The 15,954-nt window shown below is 53.6% G+C and overlaps 2 protein-coding genes across 2 annotated transcripts; one reads left to right on the plus strand and one right to left on the minus strand.

The window, feature by feature from the left end:
* The first annotated feature begins 297 nt into the window (after positions 1-297).
* Positions 298-4,489, plus strand: LOC131290931 (uncharacterized). Its single transcript, XM_058320119.1, has 5 exons — positions 298-835; positions 921-1,347; positions 1,530-1,626; positions 2,394-2,602; positions 2,714-4,489. Exons 1-5 carry the CDS (start codon positions 298-300, stop codon positions 4,347-4,349), a joined length of 2,907 nt encoding a protein of 968 aa, XP_058176102.1. The 3' UTR covers positions 4,350-4,489.
* A 484-nt stretch (positions 4,490-4,973) lies between these two features.
* On the minus strand, positions 4,974-15,520 carry LOC131291079 (uncharacterized). Its single transcript, XM_058320267.1, has 25 exons — positions 14,819-15,520; positions 12,349-14,782; positions 11,883-12,251; positions 11,665-11,819; positions 10,783-10,820; positions 10,617-10,704; positions 10,006-10,014; positions 9,737-9,811; positions 9,431-9,650; positions 9,215-9,347; positions 8,861-9,109; positions 8,459-8,783; positions 8,113-8,385; positions 7,890-8,048; positions 7,689-7,814; positions 7,445-7,612; positions 7,060-7,341; positions 6,758-6,979; positions 6,469-6,635; positions 6,112-6,400; positions 5,893-6,054; positions 5,612-5,825; positions 5,432-5,530; positions 5,203-5,365; positions 4,974-5,130 (listed from the first exon to the last, which is right to left on the minus strand). The coding sequence occupies exons 1-25, from the start codon at positions 15,518-15,520 to the stop codon at positions 4,974-4,976; spliced, it is 7,278 nt and encodes a 2,425-aa protein (XP_058176250.1).
* Between the last annotated feature and the right edge of the window lie 434 nt (positions 15,521-15,954).

Below are 15,954 nucleotides of genomic sequence, written 5' to 3' on the forward strand. Positions count from 1 at the left end.
AAGAAAAAAGAAAAAAGATTCAAAAGCGTTTGTAAAATGTGTGTAAACGTTCCTGAAAGAAAGCATTTAAAAGAAGAAAATGGAGCCGACGATTCCTCGATGACACCGATGTGATACTATTGAAACTCTCGACGGTTTTAAACTACTTTCTGTCTACATTGATGAATGAAACTGACAAATCATTACCTTACAGTTGGTTGGAAAATCTTTTGAAAACCAAAAAAGTAAACAAGCACACACATTCTCGCACACATACACACACATATACACACGCATACACACACAGACAGCTTCCCAATGTCGTCGAAGCGCAAGTCACCCCCGAACAAGCTGTCGAACGCGGTGACGATCGAGAAGAACAACTTCAAGAAGATTTCGCTGAAGAATGAGGAGTTCATCAAGGCGTCGCCGGTGAAGGAGCTGAACTGTGCGTTCGACACCAACTTCATCGCGATGCAGAAGATGAGTGCCGATCCGAAGTTTCTCAAGCACACCGACCTGATCAGCAGCCGGCACGACGAGCACCTGATGCCGCTGGAGCACGACTTCCACTACAACCTGCCGTTTCTGAACGTCGCCAGCTACATCCTGAAGGGGTCCGATCCGGGGCTGGGGCGTGCGCAGGATAACTTTCAGCTGACGATGAACCTGGACAACCTGAACATCTCGAACAACAGCCAGCAGGAGCAGGCCGCACCGACGTCACCGACCGCCATCCCGGGGCCGAAGATAGCGCCAGGGGCTGGGGGCGCGCCGCGCAAGATCAACAACATGATCCTGAACCATCTGAAGACGATCGTGGATAACTTCGACAGCCTGAACAACAACATCAACGGTCAGTATGGAATGGATCACCTCGCATCACCTCATATCCGACTTAGCGAACGAATTCTTTTTCTGAACTGCTCCAATTTCTCCAGATAAGAACAGCTACGGCAGCGGTGGTCCTCCAAACAACAATAACAACAACAATAACAACAACAACAATAACAACACCAACACCAACAACAACAACAACTGCCAGCCAGAAGATACGCACCCACCGTCGTCGCCCGAGGTGCCAACGATTGCGGCTGCGGGGTCGACGCACCACCAGCTGAACAACCAGTATGTGGAGAAGAACAACCTGGAGTCATTCCGGTCGCGGCTGGACGAGCGCATCACCAACCTGCAGCTCAGCATGAGCGAGATCTACCTGATGCGGTTGAACCTGAGCCTGCTGGACTTCCCCAACGAGATACCGAACACGCTGCTCAACAACCATGCCCAGCACAGCCACACCGTGGACGACAACACGCCCAACATGAACTGCAGCTCCTCGCAGAACAACATCAAGCTTATCAAAAGGTATACCGACGCAAGGAGGGGGCTCTGCTTTCGGGTGGTGGCACTCCACCTCACTCTTCGCCTCCAGGTTCAGAATCTCACTCACACCCCGCGGGCTACTGCATCTGAAATCGTTCCTTTCTCTTTACATCACACCCCGGCACCCGATAACCCAAATCCAACCTCAAACACCGCTCAAACAGAAGCTTCAAGGAGTCGCTGTACGAGAAGGAGAAGAACATCAACCGACTGATCATGTATTTCACGATATGGCGCGAAATGCTGCTGAAGGCGGAATTTGTAAGCATACCACCGCGATGTGTCCGCGCAGCGTGACTAATCCCCGGCGAACTCCGGATCCGTGTGCCAGTTCCGAAAATGAACTAACAAAACCACATCACAGCTGGGTGCTACTCGGGAGCTGGGACTCACACGCGTCGACCTCGTCGACATAACCCGATGTCGGTGTTGGCCTCCCAATGTCTCTAGCTTTCCTCTCGCCACCTGCTGCTCTATGACGATTGCGTGCGAAAAGTCTATAAAATCCGGCGTTGCGAAAGTGGCTTAGAATGGGCTAACCTACGGCTTTTTCGGTAACAACTACATCTGGTAACCTCTGTTAGACGCTGGTGCGCTGGTGCTATGTAGGGGCTGCTTCGGAAAGCTCTTGCTGACCATACCTTTATTGCCTCTCATTAACTCTGTTTATAAACAAAGATACATCGATATATTTATCTTGAACCTCTCATGTAACACATTGTGAAGCAGATATTTTCATCTAACCATTTTCAAACTATTGTTCGGTACAGGTGCGTTGTAAACTCCGCTTATCAACACTCTCCGGTTGCTTTGCTACTAGGTCCGTGCAAATGGTCTCTGCTTTAGTACGGGTTTTCGCTCTGCATTATTTACTTGTTTCCTTTTGTTCTGCCTTTCGTTCGTTTTAATAATACATCCATCTTCACCATCTGTATTTACATGTTTTTTTTTATAAGTGTGTGTATGTGTGTCTCTGAGTGTGTGTGTCTATGTATGTGGCACATGTCTGACGTTCGTATTTTCTGCAGGGCGAGAGTCGGAAGTACAAACTGAACAATAATTCCAAAAGTAACCTCGACCAGCCGCCATCTTGCCTGCAGGGCGGGAGCGCGGCGACGGCCGTCAGCGGCGGTAGCGAGGGAAGCCGCGGGCCTGCCGGAGGCGGGGGTGGAAGTAGTAGCAGCAGCAGCGCCATGTCCCCACCGGCACCGATCGGCCTGTCCTCCTCCTGCTCCTCGTCGACGGTGACGGCGGCTGCGCCCTCCGCGACGGTCCAGATGTGCAGTTCGCCCGGCTTGGGTGGGGCGGCGCCCGGTACCATCGCCTCCACCTCCGCCACCGCCACCAGCGTCGGCTCGTCCACCCAGTCGCCCACCGGGGCCACCATCATCGACTGTGATATTGCCGGCGGGGGACCGGACGGTGCGGGGCAGGCGGTGGTGGGCAACGCCGGCGAACCGGACAACTGCATCCGCCGGTACCAGAACGTCTTTCAGTCGATAGCCAGCAAAATGTCGGACGGGCACGGGGGGCTGGTGGGGCACGCGGGGATTGCCGCGCAGCTCGCGTCCGCCTTCCCCGCCACCGCCGTCCCCGGCAGCAGTAGCGGCCCGCGCCGGAACTCGCGCAAGCGCACGCAGCAGCAGCTGATGGCGCCCGACGCGACCGATCCGGAGCTGGCGCCGATGCTGATGGCGAAACAACCGATGCTCGCCCCGCCACTGAACTGCGGCGGTTCGGGCGGCGGCAGCTCGCTCACGCTGTACGAAGAGTATGAGCAGGCGAAGCAGGAGCAGGAAAACCAAAGATACCACGCGAAGGAGCCGGACGTACCGATCAACCTGAGCAAGCGGAAACCGTCGCGCGACAGCCCGTCGCTGTTGCCGCCGCTCGAGCTCCCCAATGGAACGAAGCTGGGCGGCGGAGGTGGTGGTGGTGGCGGTGGAGGCGTTGGGTCGTTCGGGCCCGGCGGGCTGTTCGGTGCGTGCGAAGCGGACGACATCAGCCACAGGCTGGAGCTGATGGGCGCGGGAGGGGTTGCGCTGCTGGATAAGGACTGCTCCGACAAGTACTTCCTGCACAAATCGAAGCGCGACCGGTTGGAGCTCGACCCGAATCACCTCTTCGACTATGGCGCACAGGACCCCGGGATGGGGGCGAAGCATCCGAAGCTCAGCATCTACCATCAGTCGCCCAGCCCGCACCATAGCAGTCCGGACGACAAGCAGGGCTTGCTGGGAGACGCATCCAGCTATTCGATACCGCCGGAGTTCTTCCTCAAGACCGGTGCTGGTGGTGGTGGTGGTGGTGGTGGTGGCGGCGGTGGCAGTGGTGGAGGCTCTGGTGGAGGTACCCCGGTCCTATCGCCTTTCAATAGCACCTCCATGCTGGACAACATGAACCGGCACCTCATTCAGCGCCAGCAGTCGCTCGCGGTTGGTGGTGGTGGCGGCAGCGGTGGTGGTGGCGGAGGCGGCGGCAGTGGGAGCAGCAAGAAGGACAAGGGCATGGGGTCGCTGGGAGCGCTCGAGCTCGGGGCGGACATTGGCAGCAGTCGCAGCCGGTCGTCGAGTACCGAGAAGAACCACATCAAGCGACCGATGAACGCGTTCATGGTGTGGGCGAAGGACGAGCGGCGCAAGATCCTGAAGGCCTGCCCGGACATGCACAATTCCAACATCTCGAAGATACTGGGCGCCCGCTGGAAGGCGATGACCAACCTCGAGAAGCAGCCGTACTACGAGGAGCAGGCGAAGCTCTCCAAGCAGCACATGGAGAAGCACCCGGACTACCGGTATCGGCCGCGCCCGAAGCGCACCTGCATCATCGACGGCAAGAAGATGCGCATCTCGGAGTACAAGTGCTTGATGAAGAACCGCCGGCAGGAGATCCGGCAGTTCTGGACGCGCGACTACGACAGCGGCACCGACCAGAAGTGTTCGCTCAAGGACGGCGCGAAGGTGATCAAGAACGAGGCCATGTGAAACCGAACCTTCGCCGGCCCGGCACATCATCAGCAATAGCGCACTTAGAGCGCACCGTGCCGACTGCTGGTCGCTTCCTGCAAGCGTTTTTCTCACCTGCTTTCCCAGACGAACCTGCTCATAATCGTGTAACGTGTATTCCGACGTGTAGATGTTAAATGCTTCCATGGTTCATCAGTTGAATGTAGAAATAAAGCAAAATTATACATGCATACAGTAACCACCACAGAGTCTGAGTCTATGTTTTCGCTCTTAGCTGAGGTATCACATCCATCTAGCCTTTTTATTATTCCAAAAGTAAACAACTACATGTCTTCCAAATTATGCAAGGTTCACTGCAGTCAGTTCGGCTCACGACATCCAGAACGCCACACGACAGGGAGGTTGCGATTTCCATGACATCCCAAAGAGCTCTATCTGGAATATACAAAAGGAAGTGCTGAAAAACACGCACTATGTGTGCACTTACCCTTCCTGCTGTCCATGGGACGCCGACAGCTGTGTCGATAGCTCTGCTTCGCCGACTTCAGCCTATCCTAGTGTAGTCGTCTTAGGCATCCGGTTTGGCTCGAATAGTTCCTCTTAGTTCTCAACCGTCCATCACATTCATCCGTATCCATCCACTCACACAACGGCAAAAACCCAATAGCATACCTGATCAACAACGTCTTTTAATTTTAGTATTGCCACGCCGACCAGGCGATCCTCGCGTGCGAAGCAGTAGTCCTTAACGCATATGTGTAGCTCGAAGAATTCCAGCTGTTCCTCGTTGCCGATAATGCTGCGGGGGTGGGGAGAGGATTGTTTGAGCAAGACATCGCAGCACGGGGGCCATTGCAGACGGTATACTCACAAGTGGAAGGTGTCGTTATACTTCGGCGACCAGTTGTTCGATTTCGACTTGGTAGCGAACTTTCGTTTCCTATCGTTGAGGTGTGGTCCAATCAGGTTAACCTCGATGAATGGCCGGAACATGCCGGACGGGACGGTCCATTTGAGATCGTTGGCAGCGATTACTGTGTGGTGCAATAAACAGGGTGGGGGTTAGATTGTCTATACGAGGTTCACTAACGCCAACTTACCCTTGACGGATATTTTCTGCTCTCCGTTCTCCGGATTCGATGAGACGTCTATCTGAATGGATACTTCTCCAACGGACGCATCATCATGGCTAACCCCTTCTGCGAGGTTGGGAAAGGAAGAGAAAACATTCGAGCGATAAACAACGACGTTCCACTAGTTTCAAAGTTCTTGGATCATACCTTCGGAGGCACCTTGCCCGGAGACGAACGACTTGATGAGCGTGTCCGTCGTTTGCGTGTACAAGCTCAGCGCGTACTTGAGACTTTGCAGCTCTGGTGACTTCTCCAGGAATGGCATCTTCAGCCCATTGCCGCCGGCGTGGAAGTATTGCTGGATGGTGCCAAGGGCAACCTCCAACACCGCACACTGCTTTGGTGACAGATTTTTCTCCATCTGTTGGAAGATAGGGGGCAATAAAAGGATTTTTGTGAGACAATCTTGTCCACACACAGACGCAAACACTAGCGATACTAACCTCCTTGGAAATGTCCATGACACCGCTGAGCACATTCTTCGCGTCCTGCTTGCCGGACATGTGATTCTTGATGAGACGCGACATATCCTCGATTTTGGCATTCGCTGCCAGATTCTTGGCATTGTCGGTGAGATGCTTGAACACCATCTGAGGAAGGAATGGCATATGGGAGCTCGTTCAAGGACATGTAAGAGAAGAACTTACCGTTCGATCGGTCATCGGAGGAAGCACAATCGTTTTCTCCAACGTTCGAATTACTATCTTCCATAGTTCTTTTAGCAGTCTTTTCAATACGGTCTTTTCACAAGACTGAGCGTACATCGACAGCGAACCGTCCAACAGGTCCATCAGGGGGCGCAGCACCTCGTCTGCCTCGATTGCGATCAGGTTCGCATCGTCCGCCGGCGGCGCGTGGAACAACGAGCTCTGCTGTTTCACCTGCTGAAGCAGATCGCCCAGCTCCCGAACACTGCCCGTAATTCGCGGTTCCAGACTGCATGGAAAGGGAGAGCATAGGATAGGTATGGTACCGAAGGTGGGAAACGTCATCCGCTAGCTCACCTCTTTGCGAACTGCGTCGCCAGGTCGTCCAGCGCGGTGTTTAGGTTCTGCTGCAGCTCCTTCAGAATGTTGGCCGCATCCTCCTCCAGCTTGTCTCCGCCCATCGACTCGAACATCTTCTCAAGCTGCACCCGGAGCTGCTGGATGTTGTTCATAAGAATGCACGCCTGGTGGAACGGGTGGTTAGGGGTAGCGAGGGTGGGGAAAAAGAACGAACAGAAAACAGTTAAGCAACGGCAAGTGGCAACGGCAGATCCGTGCTAAGTGGGTGTATCGGTAAGTGGCTTACTGTTCGCTCCTCATGCATAATATCGGGGAACTCCGATTTGACGATATCAACGTACGCAAGCAGTACTTTAACAATGGTCTTAGCAAAACGTCGCATGTAACGCTTCCAGATTTCTGGATCGGGACAGTCGAGTTTGCTCACCACATCGAAGCACTGTGTTAGCTGCGTAAAGACATCGACGACCGAGTTTGAGAAGAGAGCATGCTCACTACTTTTTTGGAACTGAAAATAGAAACGGTTACACGAGAGTGGCATGAGTAAGGTGTGCACACGCACGATCGACCATGTCGGCGGTCCAGTACCCCATCTTTCTTGTCACGCTTGAACGCGCCGTGCAAGTACTCCAACGACACGTCATCGTTCTCGTTCAGCCACTGCATGACGAACGGCTCGAACCAGGCCGGGTACTCCGGCACGGCACCCTTGTACGGTGGCACCTCCTTGACGTAGTTCGTATACAGCCATTTCACCTTGAAATGCAGATTCATGTACGCGGACGACTTGCACAGCCGGTGCTGCTCGTGCTCCTCCAAGGCGTACTTCATGTCGACGGCGAACAGGCTCCACATGGTCGCTGCAGACACCTGGCAAGCGGAGGCAACGGGTACGGGATTGTAAAAGAACGTTAATGGTACGCGACGAGCAACCGTTTTGCCCACACTCCACACAACCACACATCTGACCCACCTGCCCGATGTTAAGCTCTTGCGGGAATTGATTAAGTACAGCGCTATAACTATTTTTATCTTCCTCAATAACTGATACAATTAAAGCTATTAGCTTGTGCCAGAAATCAACGTTCTCTAGTTTTGGTCCGTGGTCTTCGCCCTCACGTTTGGCTTCATTTGGGTCAACCTGTAGGAAGTAACAGACGAATGGAAGAAGGTTAGTGGAACCTCGCTACCAACCAACGGGGAGATGTGTGCCGCACCTGAAACTCTCGATTATACAATTCGTAACAGTTCTCGAATAAAAATTGATAGGTTGATCGCAGACAAGCCTTAACACAATCCTTCACCACTGTGCTTGCTCTAGGTGGGCTGGAGAGTTCTTGAACCTGTAAAGGCAGTTTGAAGTCGGTTAGATAAGATCCTGATGTGGCCGTACCACAGATGTATGGAGGATTGCGTACTTTCATACGGAAAAAGGTAATACTGGTTAACAAATCTACTGTAGATTTTAGATCCATTAGCTTCTCCTGGCTGGAAGCGGGGAAATTATTTCTATACATGGACAGGTCGATCCGGAGCGAGTTGTGCAGCTGGTCCAGTAGCTTGACGAACTTTTCTTTCTGCAAGCAAACGAGTGAAACGTGGTGAGAACCGGCCGAGAACGAAACCGCGCCAAAAACTTACGCCAAAGTTACTGGCGGCGAAGCGATCACTAGCCGATACCGCGCTAGAAGCCGTAGTGTGTGCATAGTAGGCGTTGATATTAGCTAATAGTGTACTCATAACAGCCGGTACTCCAGCGCACAGGTACTTCGTAGATAGGCAATGAAAGTGCGTCATGGCTTGATAGATGTTCTCGATGCCGTAGCGCATCGCGAACTCATCCACGATCTCTTCCGGCGTCTCGTCGAAGTAAATCTTCCACCCATCGTCGCCCTTGGTCTGGGGAAGATTTACCTGCAAATGGATGGATGCGTACGGGTTAGGGACACGTCCAGTGTAGGAAAAGACGTGTGACCGGCTCACTTACCGCGCCTAGTGCCTCCTCGCACAAGTAGTGGAACACATTCTCGTGCAGGCAGGTGTACTGCACATGGTACGGTGCCACCTTCTCCTCGCCCTTAATCTCTACGGAGATGTGCAAGCGGATCGCCCCGGACACGGCCGATTTGTCCGTACGCTTCTCCAGGTTGTACCATACGTCCATCTCGCCGGAAAGCGTTCGCACCTCAATGATTGTCTGTCCGAGAAAGTCGTCCGACTCTCGCGTTAACTTCTGTCGCAGTTTTGATTTGAGATCGTTATCCTCGTCCCACACGCGCACCTTTATGCGATCGGACGAGTTGTGGCACTCGCTGTTACGGAATGACAAAGAATGCGGGAATGACGCCATCGACCCTGTTTCGAGCTACGCCATACGGTCGATACTTACAAGTTGAATTTTTCATTCCACACCGGGTTCAGCTCCTGTGGCATCGTGCGGGTGCGCTTTTTCACCTTGCTCACCTGCACCGTTACGTACGGATCGCTGGTGCCACTCTTATCCTTGGCTATCAACCCCTGAGCGCAGATGACCGTGATGGCTATCTTCGCCGACCACTTGCTCGTCCCATCCAGCACGCTCTGCTTCACCGCCTTCATGTGCCCGGCGTGGCTCTTCTCCTCCACGGCAAACACCTTCCTGTGAAGGTGGAATAAGCCGCGGTAAGCATTAATCGATGAGGTTGGCGTTACCGATGACAGATGCCCATTTCACCAATTACTTCTGTAAGAGCCTACGACCTACCTTATTAGCTCAAATATTTCTGGACGATCGCGTTCCCGCTGCTTCATACGCTCCTTCATTGCGGCTATCACCGAGTTGGCCTTGTCTTCGGCGCCATGTTTCGAGCTCTTTTCGGAAGCACCAGCAAAGCACACTAGAACAAGCAGAGAAAGCAACGGCTCAGTACCAATCCGTCCAATCCGAATCGTCCACTCGCTGGTTTTTCCGTCAACCTACTCTGCAAACAATCTGCATTGAGCAGGTCCTTGCACTTTTCGTGACACTTGACCGCACACTCCGTACACCGGACGCCCTGCCGTGCGATGCCCCACAGCAACCCCTCACACTCGTAGCAGTACGTCGGCGAGGTCGCCGTCCAGAGAACAAAGTTGTGCGGTGTGGTCGAAGAGATGGGATAAATCAGCGCCTGTAGCGCCTTTTTGTACACGTGCATTTTCTGCAAGCGAACAGCGATCATTAGACAAAACATGACCTGATGACAGGTGCGACAGAACGCAACAAAAAACCCGAAACGGGACTTACCAACTCCTCGTCGTTCAGGGTCGCTCGCGGCACGGCAGAAGTCAGACCAGCGTTACGCTTCGTCGCAGCCATGGTCTGCGCCATGGGGCGGAAGAAAAAGACATAATGTGTTAGTACACCGACTCACAGCACGGTTGGCGGTTTAACGAACAGCATATCAAAAACTTCGTGCGGTGTTAACGTGTACAAGATTGTACTCAGACGTGCAGATTCATACAGAAAAGATTCAAAACTAAAAACTAAACAGAGTACTTAAAGAGAACACTTACTTTGAGGACCTGTTGGAACGTTGGAAGAACATTTGTTTGTATGGCGAGGAAGATTTTTGTTTTACGGCGGAAATGACGACGGGGCGGGCGTACAGTAACGGATCGGTGGACAGTGGTCGATTTTTTTATGTTGTTTGATTGTTTGATGATGTTTGGTGGTGGGTTTGTTTTTTTTTCAATCCAATTTTTATGATGCCGCAGTCAAAAGGATACACACACATAAACACACACACACACACACACATACACAGAGACGGAACATTTAGATAGAAGTACGGAGCGGCCAGGATTATGGAAGGACACCGGAAGAGAAAAGAGAGAGAAAGGTTTGTACGATGCAGTATAAATATTGGAAATCAAAGTGAACTGTCGCGTGTGTAGTAACTCCTTCCCGACTAGCACTAATCGATGTTGTTCATCACTTAACGCACGGTAACGCTTCTCGATCGATCTCGAACACGTTACCGATTGGTTAATGGCATCGATTAATGCAGGTCGGGTTTAGGAACCTCGAACCCAGCACAACAGCTCGGTGATATAGTAGACAGCAAAGGGAACGAGTCAAACCAGGGACATTCACCCTTCCGCTCTGACCGACCGCGCACACTTACCAGCTCGGAGACAAGCGGGATGGATTTTCTCCTCGGTCGAATGTCGGGCATACTGTCGATGTTGCTGTAGAAGGTGTTATCGCCCAGTCTGCAAAAAAAAAAGGAACAGCACAAACCAAGGGTAACAAAAGGCCCGGAACTTCTTCAGCGCCTTGCCAACACCTACCCATTGTTCCGTCCGCTATCGACCGTACCGTTACGCTTCTGTAGGAAAACAGGATTGGCAGGATTAATTGTGGTTGGGTGCTCGTCGCATCCGTTCTTGCGCATTATGGTTGAAGCGGCGCGTATTGCGCGCGATAATGTGAACTAGGCTACGGTTACTTGCATTTGCGTCTCGCAATAGTACGGTAAGTAATGTTTTGAAGAGGTTTCAACTTCGAATGCTAACAGTTGAGAGGGGGTCGGGGGCGGGGGGGGGGTTCGGGATGAGATAATATACGGTTCTGAACTGAACACCAGTCTCTACAGACAGTACCGAACCAGCAATAATGGTCTAGCTAAAGGAGATGGAACTTAACAGAGATAACTATTCTTACCTCTACAAACTCTCCGAAACTGATTCCGACCAAAATAACAGATATTAACACATAAACAAAACATAAAGTATTCCCTCACACACCAGGTACAGCAATAAATGTATAGAGATAGTGTTAAGACAGTTGTTTAATTGGTGATCATAAAGTACGCACAACACACGAGAAGTTTCATGGCTCGCACAACCCAACGAAGGAATACGGAAACAAAACAGTACAGAAGAGTGGCAAAGGTAAACGCAGTACGTAATTTTAAGTTGTGTTCTTGTTTGTATGTTTTTGGGGTTAATTTTTTGTTTGTTTGTTAGTTTTCTTTTCAGGCTTATTCTGGTTTACTTTGATTTAGGATTGTTTTTTTTTGTTGCTCGTTTTGTTTTTCTCTTTTTGTTTTTCTTTTTCTGTTTGTTTCTGTTTGCTTAACACAAATCAAACTCAACAGCGCCGAAATACCAATCTCATAGCATAGTAAACTTTTTCCCACCGAAAACGGATGCCTCAGTGGCGTCATTTACCTCGGGCTCCTCGTTCTTGCCACTTACGTCCACCTTTTTGAACAGACCGGGCTCGTCGTCGAAGGACTCACCGACTTCGACCACTTTCTGTTTCTCTTCGATACGCTTCTCCTTGAGCGTTTTCAGCAGCTTCCACTTGCTGCCACCTTCGCCATCTGGTAAACGGTGATGTTTGTTGGAGAGAGTTAGTGTGATGCTATGATTAGTGAGACGCGTGCTCCGCTTACCCTCACTCCCCTGAGTGCGAAAGAGGCTTTGCCGTCTCTGCTGGGATGCCGGCTCGGCGTCCCTCTCCGATGCCACTGGTGTCTCCGGCTGGGTACCGTTGGTGCCGTACGGGGCGTCCTCAGCGGTAGCGCCATTGTAGCCGAGTTCACCGTCCGCAACGTAGCCGAACGATTCCTCCACGCCCAGCTCGTTCATCGGACTCTGCTGCGGCATGGTTGGACTGACCTCGTACGAGCCACCGTGAGTCTCCCTCGGTGGAGACGGCTGTTGCCCGGCGTACGGCTGGTTCGGTCCCGCCCCATTCGTGTGCATGTCGAATGCGGGCTCGTGGAACGCCGGCTCAGTGCCGGGGGTAACATCTGCGGGCGAACAAATTTGCTCTAAATTAGGCAGTGGGTTCAGAACTAGAACTAGCTGCAGGCAGGCGACTTGGTCGCAGTTCGTGGCAAAACTCACCTTTGTCGGCACCGGGTGAAAGCTCCGGTAGCTGCGCCTGCGTGGAGTCGAGGTGCGCCGGGGCGGCGGAGGCGGCGGTCTGCGTCGGCTGAGGTTCCACCTCGTCCACCGACGCCTTCGACGAGTCGAGGCTGAACGAGCTCTTCATCGACGCGAAGAAGGACTTGGACTTCGCACCGATCGTGCCATCGCTGCTCTCCTGATGGGTGAGGTTTTTGTTCACCTTGTTGAAGAAGCTACCCAGGTTGACGGTGGTCGCCTGGAAGAACCCACCCTTTTGGTCACCCGCCTGACTGCTCGGTGGCTGCTGTGGAGGCGGTTTCGCCGCCCCAGTCGTCGCTGGCAGGACTGGCTTAGTCGGCGGAGGTTGACTGACAGCTTGACTGCTCGCTGGCGTTGTGGAGACAACACTCACGGTGGTCGATGACGCTTGTGAGGTGGTTCTTGCAAAGTGAGCTGGCTCTTTGTCGGAAACCGCAGCCGTGACGGTAGGCTTCGCGTTCGATGTTGACACCGTTGCTGTAGGTGGTGCTACTGCTGGCACAGTCGATGGTGCCGGTTTACCAGAGGCTACCACCACCTTCACACTGGCCGAAGTAGTGACCGTAGTCACCGCCGTCAGTGTTGTTGGGGCTAGGGGAGCCGTCGCTTCCGCGATCGGTTTACCCTCAGCAAGAGCGGTTAGGGTAGGCGTCGGGGTGGCCAGGATGGCTGGCAGCGTCGACAACTTTCCGGTGAGTGACGGTGCCATCGAGTCTTTGGGTGGATGGTCGGTGCTAGCCAGCATCGGCTGGCTGAAGGCGATGCTGTCCGACGCCTCGCTGATACCGGACGAGTTCATCGACATGTGCAGAAAGGAGGAGCAGTCGGAGTTGTCCGGCATGTTGGAGATGGCTGACATAGTGGAAAAGTCGGGCAGACTGACCGGCGCCTCGCCGGCCGGCACCGTCAGGGGCAGCTGAGAGAACAGTGCCAGGCTGTCGCTCGTGTCGGCGAACCCAGAGTCGGTAATGTCCAACGACGGGAAGAACAGCGTGTCGCTGAGCGTGGGTATGCTAGACTTTCGCGACAGGCTGTCGTATATTGCTTGCATTTCGGGTGAATCGGTTATGGACGTCTGGCCGGGCAGCGGCTGGAACGTCGGTGGACTGGTCGACGGCTCGGCCACGCTCGACCGGCGGCTAATGATGGCCTGGATGATAGCTGCCGTGTCTGTGGTGTCTGAAACGGTCGACTTAACGACCACCTCGCTAACGCTCGCCTTACGAGAGGATGACGTGACGACCGTCTCCGAGCATACGATACCGGCCCCAGAGTGCTTACGCACATGCATCGTCTCGACGACGCTGGTCGTTGGCGGTAGGCTCTGAGATGCAACGCACGTCGTCATCTCCAGCGCTTCGGTTATGTTAGGCCGCAGGCTCGGATGCAGCGGGTTCCCGTTGGTCAACCCTACCAAGTTGCTGCAGGCGAACGTTGAAGGAATCGTTGTTTTCGGCTCTTCCACCGTCGTCGTGGTGGGTTGTTTCACCGCCGAGGCACGCTGATTGGCGGCCTCCACATAGGCTGCCTCAGCCGCTGCGTAGTGGTTGACCAGAAGCGCCGACTCGTGGTAGTCCACCGGCAGTGGCGCTTGTTTCCCTTGCGATGGCACTTTGTTGAGCTCTGCTACGGTGTTCGCTTCCGTGTGGCCAACTAACTCGCCAGCAACCATCATGCCCGCCGCTTGTAGCCCAAAGGGTGAGAACTCGCTCAACTTCTTCGGCGACGTACCCTCCTCGTTGACCAGACCGGCATCCAGCGTACTGGCGTTGAGATTCAACCGGAAGTCGCTCTCGGATGCGCTGTCCTGGATCGTGATGGTCCCGTTCTCGACCGTCAGTAGATCGTCCTTGGTGAGCGTCGCAATACCCTCGGGCAAATACTTGGGATGCAGATCCTTCTTGGGGCTCACACGGGGCGCCTGCTTATGACGCGCCAACAACAGCTCAGCCGTCTTCACCGGGTGCACCACCTGCTGCAGGTCGTCGTCGAAAACGTCCATCAGCTCGCTGCAGTTCTTCGCCATAAAGCACCGCACCTTGTCCATCTCTTCGCTGCTGAGCGACGCCACGTCCTCTTCGCTCATGATCTTGTTGATCAGCTCGCGTACCTCCTCGCTTTGCATCTTCTCGATGCGCTCGGCCGAGAAGCGCTTCGACTTGGGCGTGCCGAACTCGAGCTCGATCTGCTTGGCGTGGTTGAGGAAGGAGGTACGCAGCTGCTCCTCGATTATCGCCGCACTGTCCGCCGGCTCGATGTTACGCAGCAGACCCCGGTCGGCTTCGCCCGCGGACAGGAACGGATTCGTCGATATCCGTGTCGGTTCTGGTTTCTGCAGCGTCGCACCCACACCTCCAGACTCTAGCTGCGGCTTGTGCAGGTGCGCTCCGGCCTGCGGTATCAGCTTCACAAACTGCTCTTGCAGCACCTCCGGCACGGAGGCGAGGTTTCGCTGCAGCATCAGAAATTCGTTCTCGTAAGGCATCTGAGCCTGCTGTTGCTGCAGCTGCAGTCGTTGCTGCTCCAGGACGTGCTTGCCATCGTACATGGCGTGCTGACCGACGTGCTGCAGCTGCATTCCCGCGTGATACATATGGGCCGAGCTGACCAGCTGTTGGTGGAAGAGGTTTTCCTGGTGCTGCGCCTCCTGCTGCAGCTGGTGCCTATGCATGAACTCCTCCTGCTCCTCCTGCAGCGGTATCATGCCGCTGTTCAGCAGCGCCTCGTTAATCCGGTCCCGGTACTCGAGGTCCTTGCGAAGGCGCGACTGCTCCTGCAGCGAGAACTCGTGGTGCTTCGCGTAGTCCGGTATCATATCGAGGTAGGCCTTCCGATTTTCCTCCATAAACTGCAGGTTTTGCACGATGCGCTGCTGTGATATGTTGAGCGACTGCAGCTTGAACACCTTCTCGGACATTTTCGTGTACTCCTCGTTCAACAGGTTCAGCGCGGCCCAGGCAAACTTCAGCTCCGTATCTAGCAGGTCGATATTGGTCGCGATCTTGTCGGTGTAGTCGTTGATAATGAAGTCCTGGTGCAGATGGTGCAGGTCCTTCAAGCCCTGGTTGCTGTACATCTCCTGCGACTGCTTGCTCCACAGGAACGCCGCCATCACCTCGTTCTCGTCCATGATGCTGCTGCTGCTGTTGCTGGGGCTGCTAGGACGCTCACTTCTTACTGGATCAGTAGTTCGCTCTTTATAAGCTTCCCACACCTCCGTCACATATTTCACGAAAACACTGCTCTGGAAGCGCTGTATGCTCACTGATAGTTTTTGCACCACTTCCCACACCTACGCGATATGATGTTCGACGGGGTGCCAGTTTTATGTTTCATTATAACTGTACTCCTACGCCAAAGATTTGATAGATGTTAGCTTAACTGCAAAGTGAAGGACGCTGAACGGGTGCCAGTGTAGCCTCGGGCTGCAAATTTCTCGCTTCGCGTTGATAGATGCTGCTGCCCATTGATCGATGAGTGTTTCACCAATTCTTGCAACAAGCTACTTTACGGTCTTTTGAGCTTGAACTTCCTAAAACTTCATAAATCGGTGCACTTGACGAT

Source organism: Anopheles ziemanni, chromosome X, assembly GCF_943734765.1.
Source record: "Anopheles ziemanni chromosome X, idAnoZiCoDA_A2_x.2, whole genome shotgun sequence".
In the NCBI taxonomy this organism is placed as follows: Eukaryota; Metazoa; Arthropoda; class Insecta; order Diptera; family Culicidae; genus Anopheles; species Anopheles ziemanni.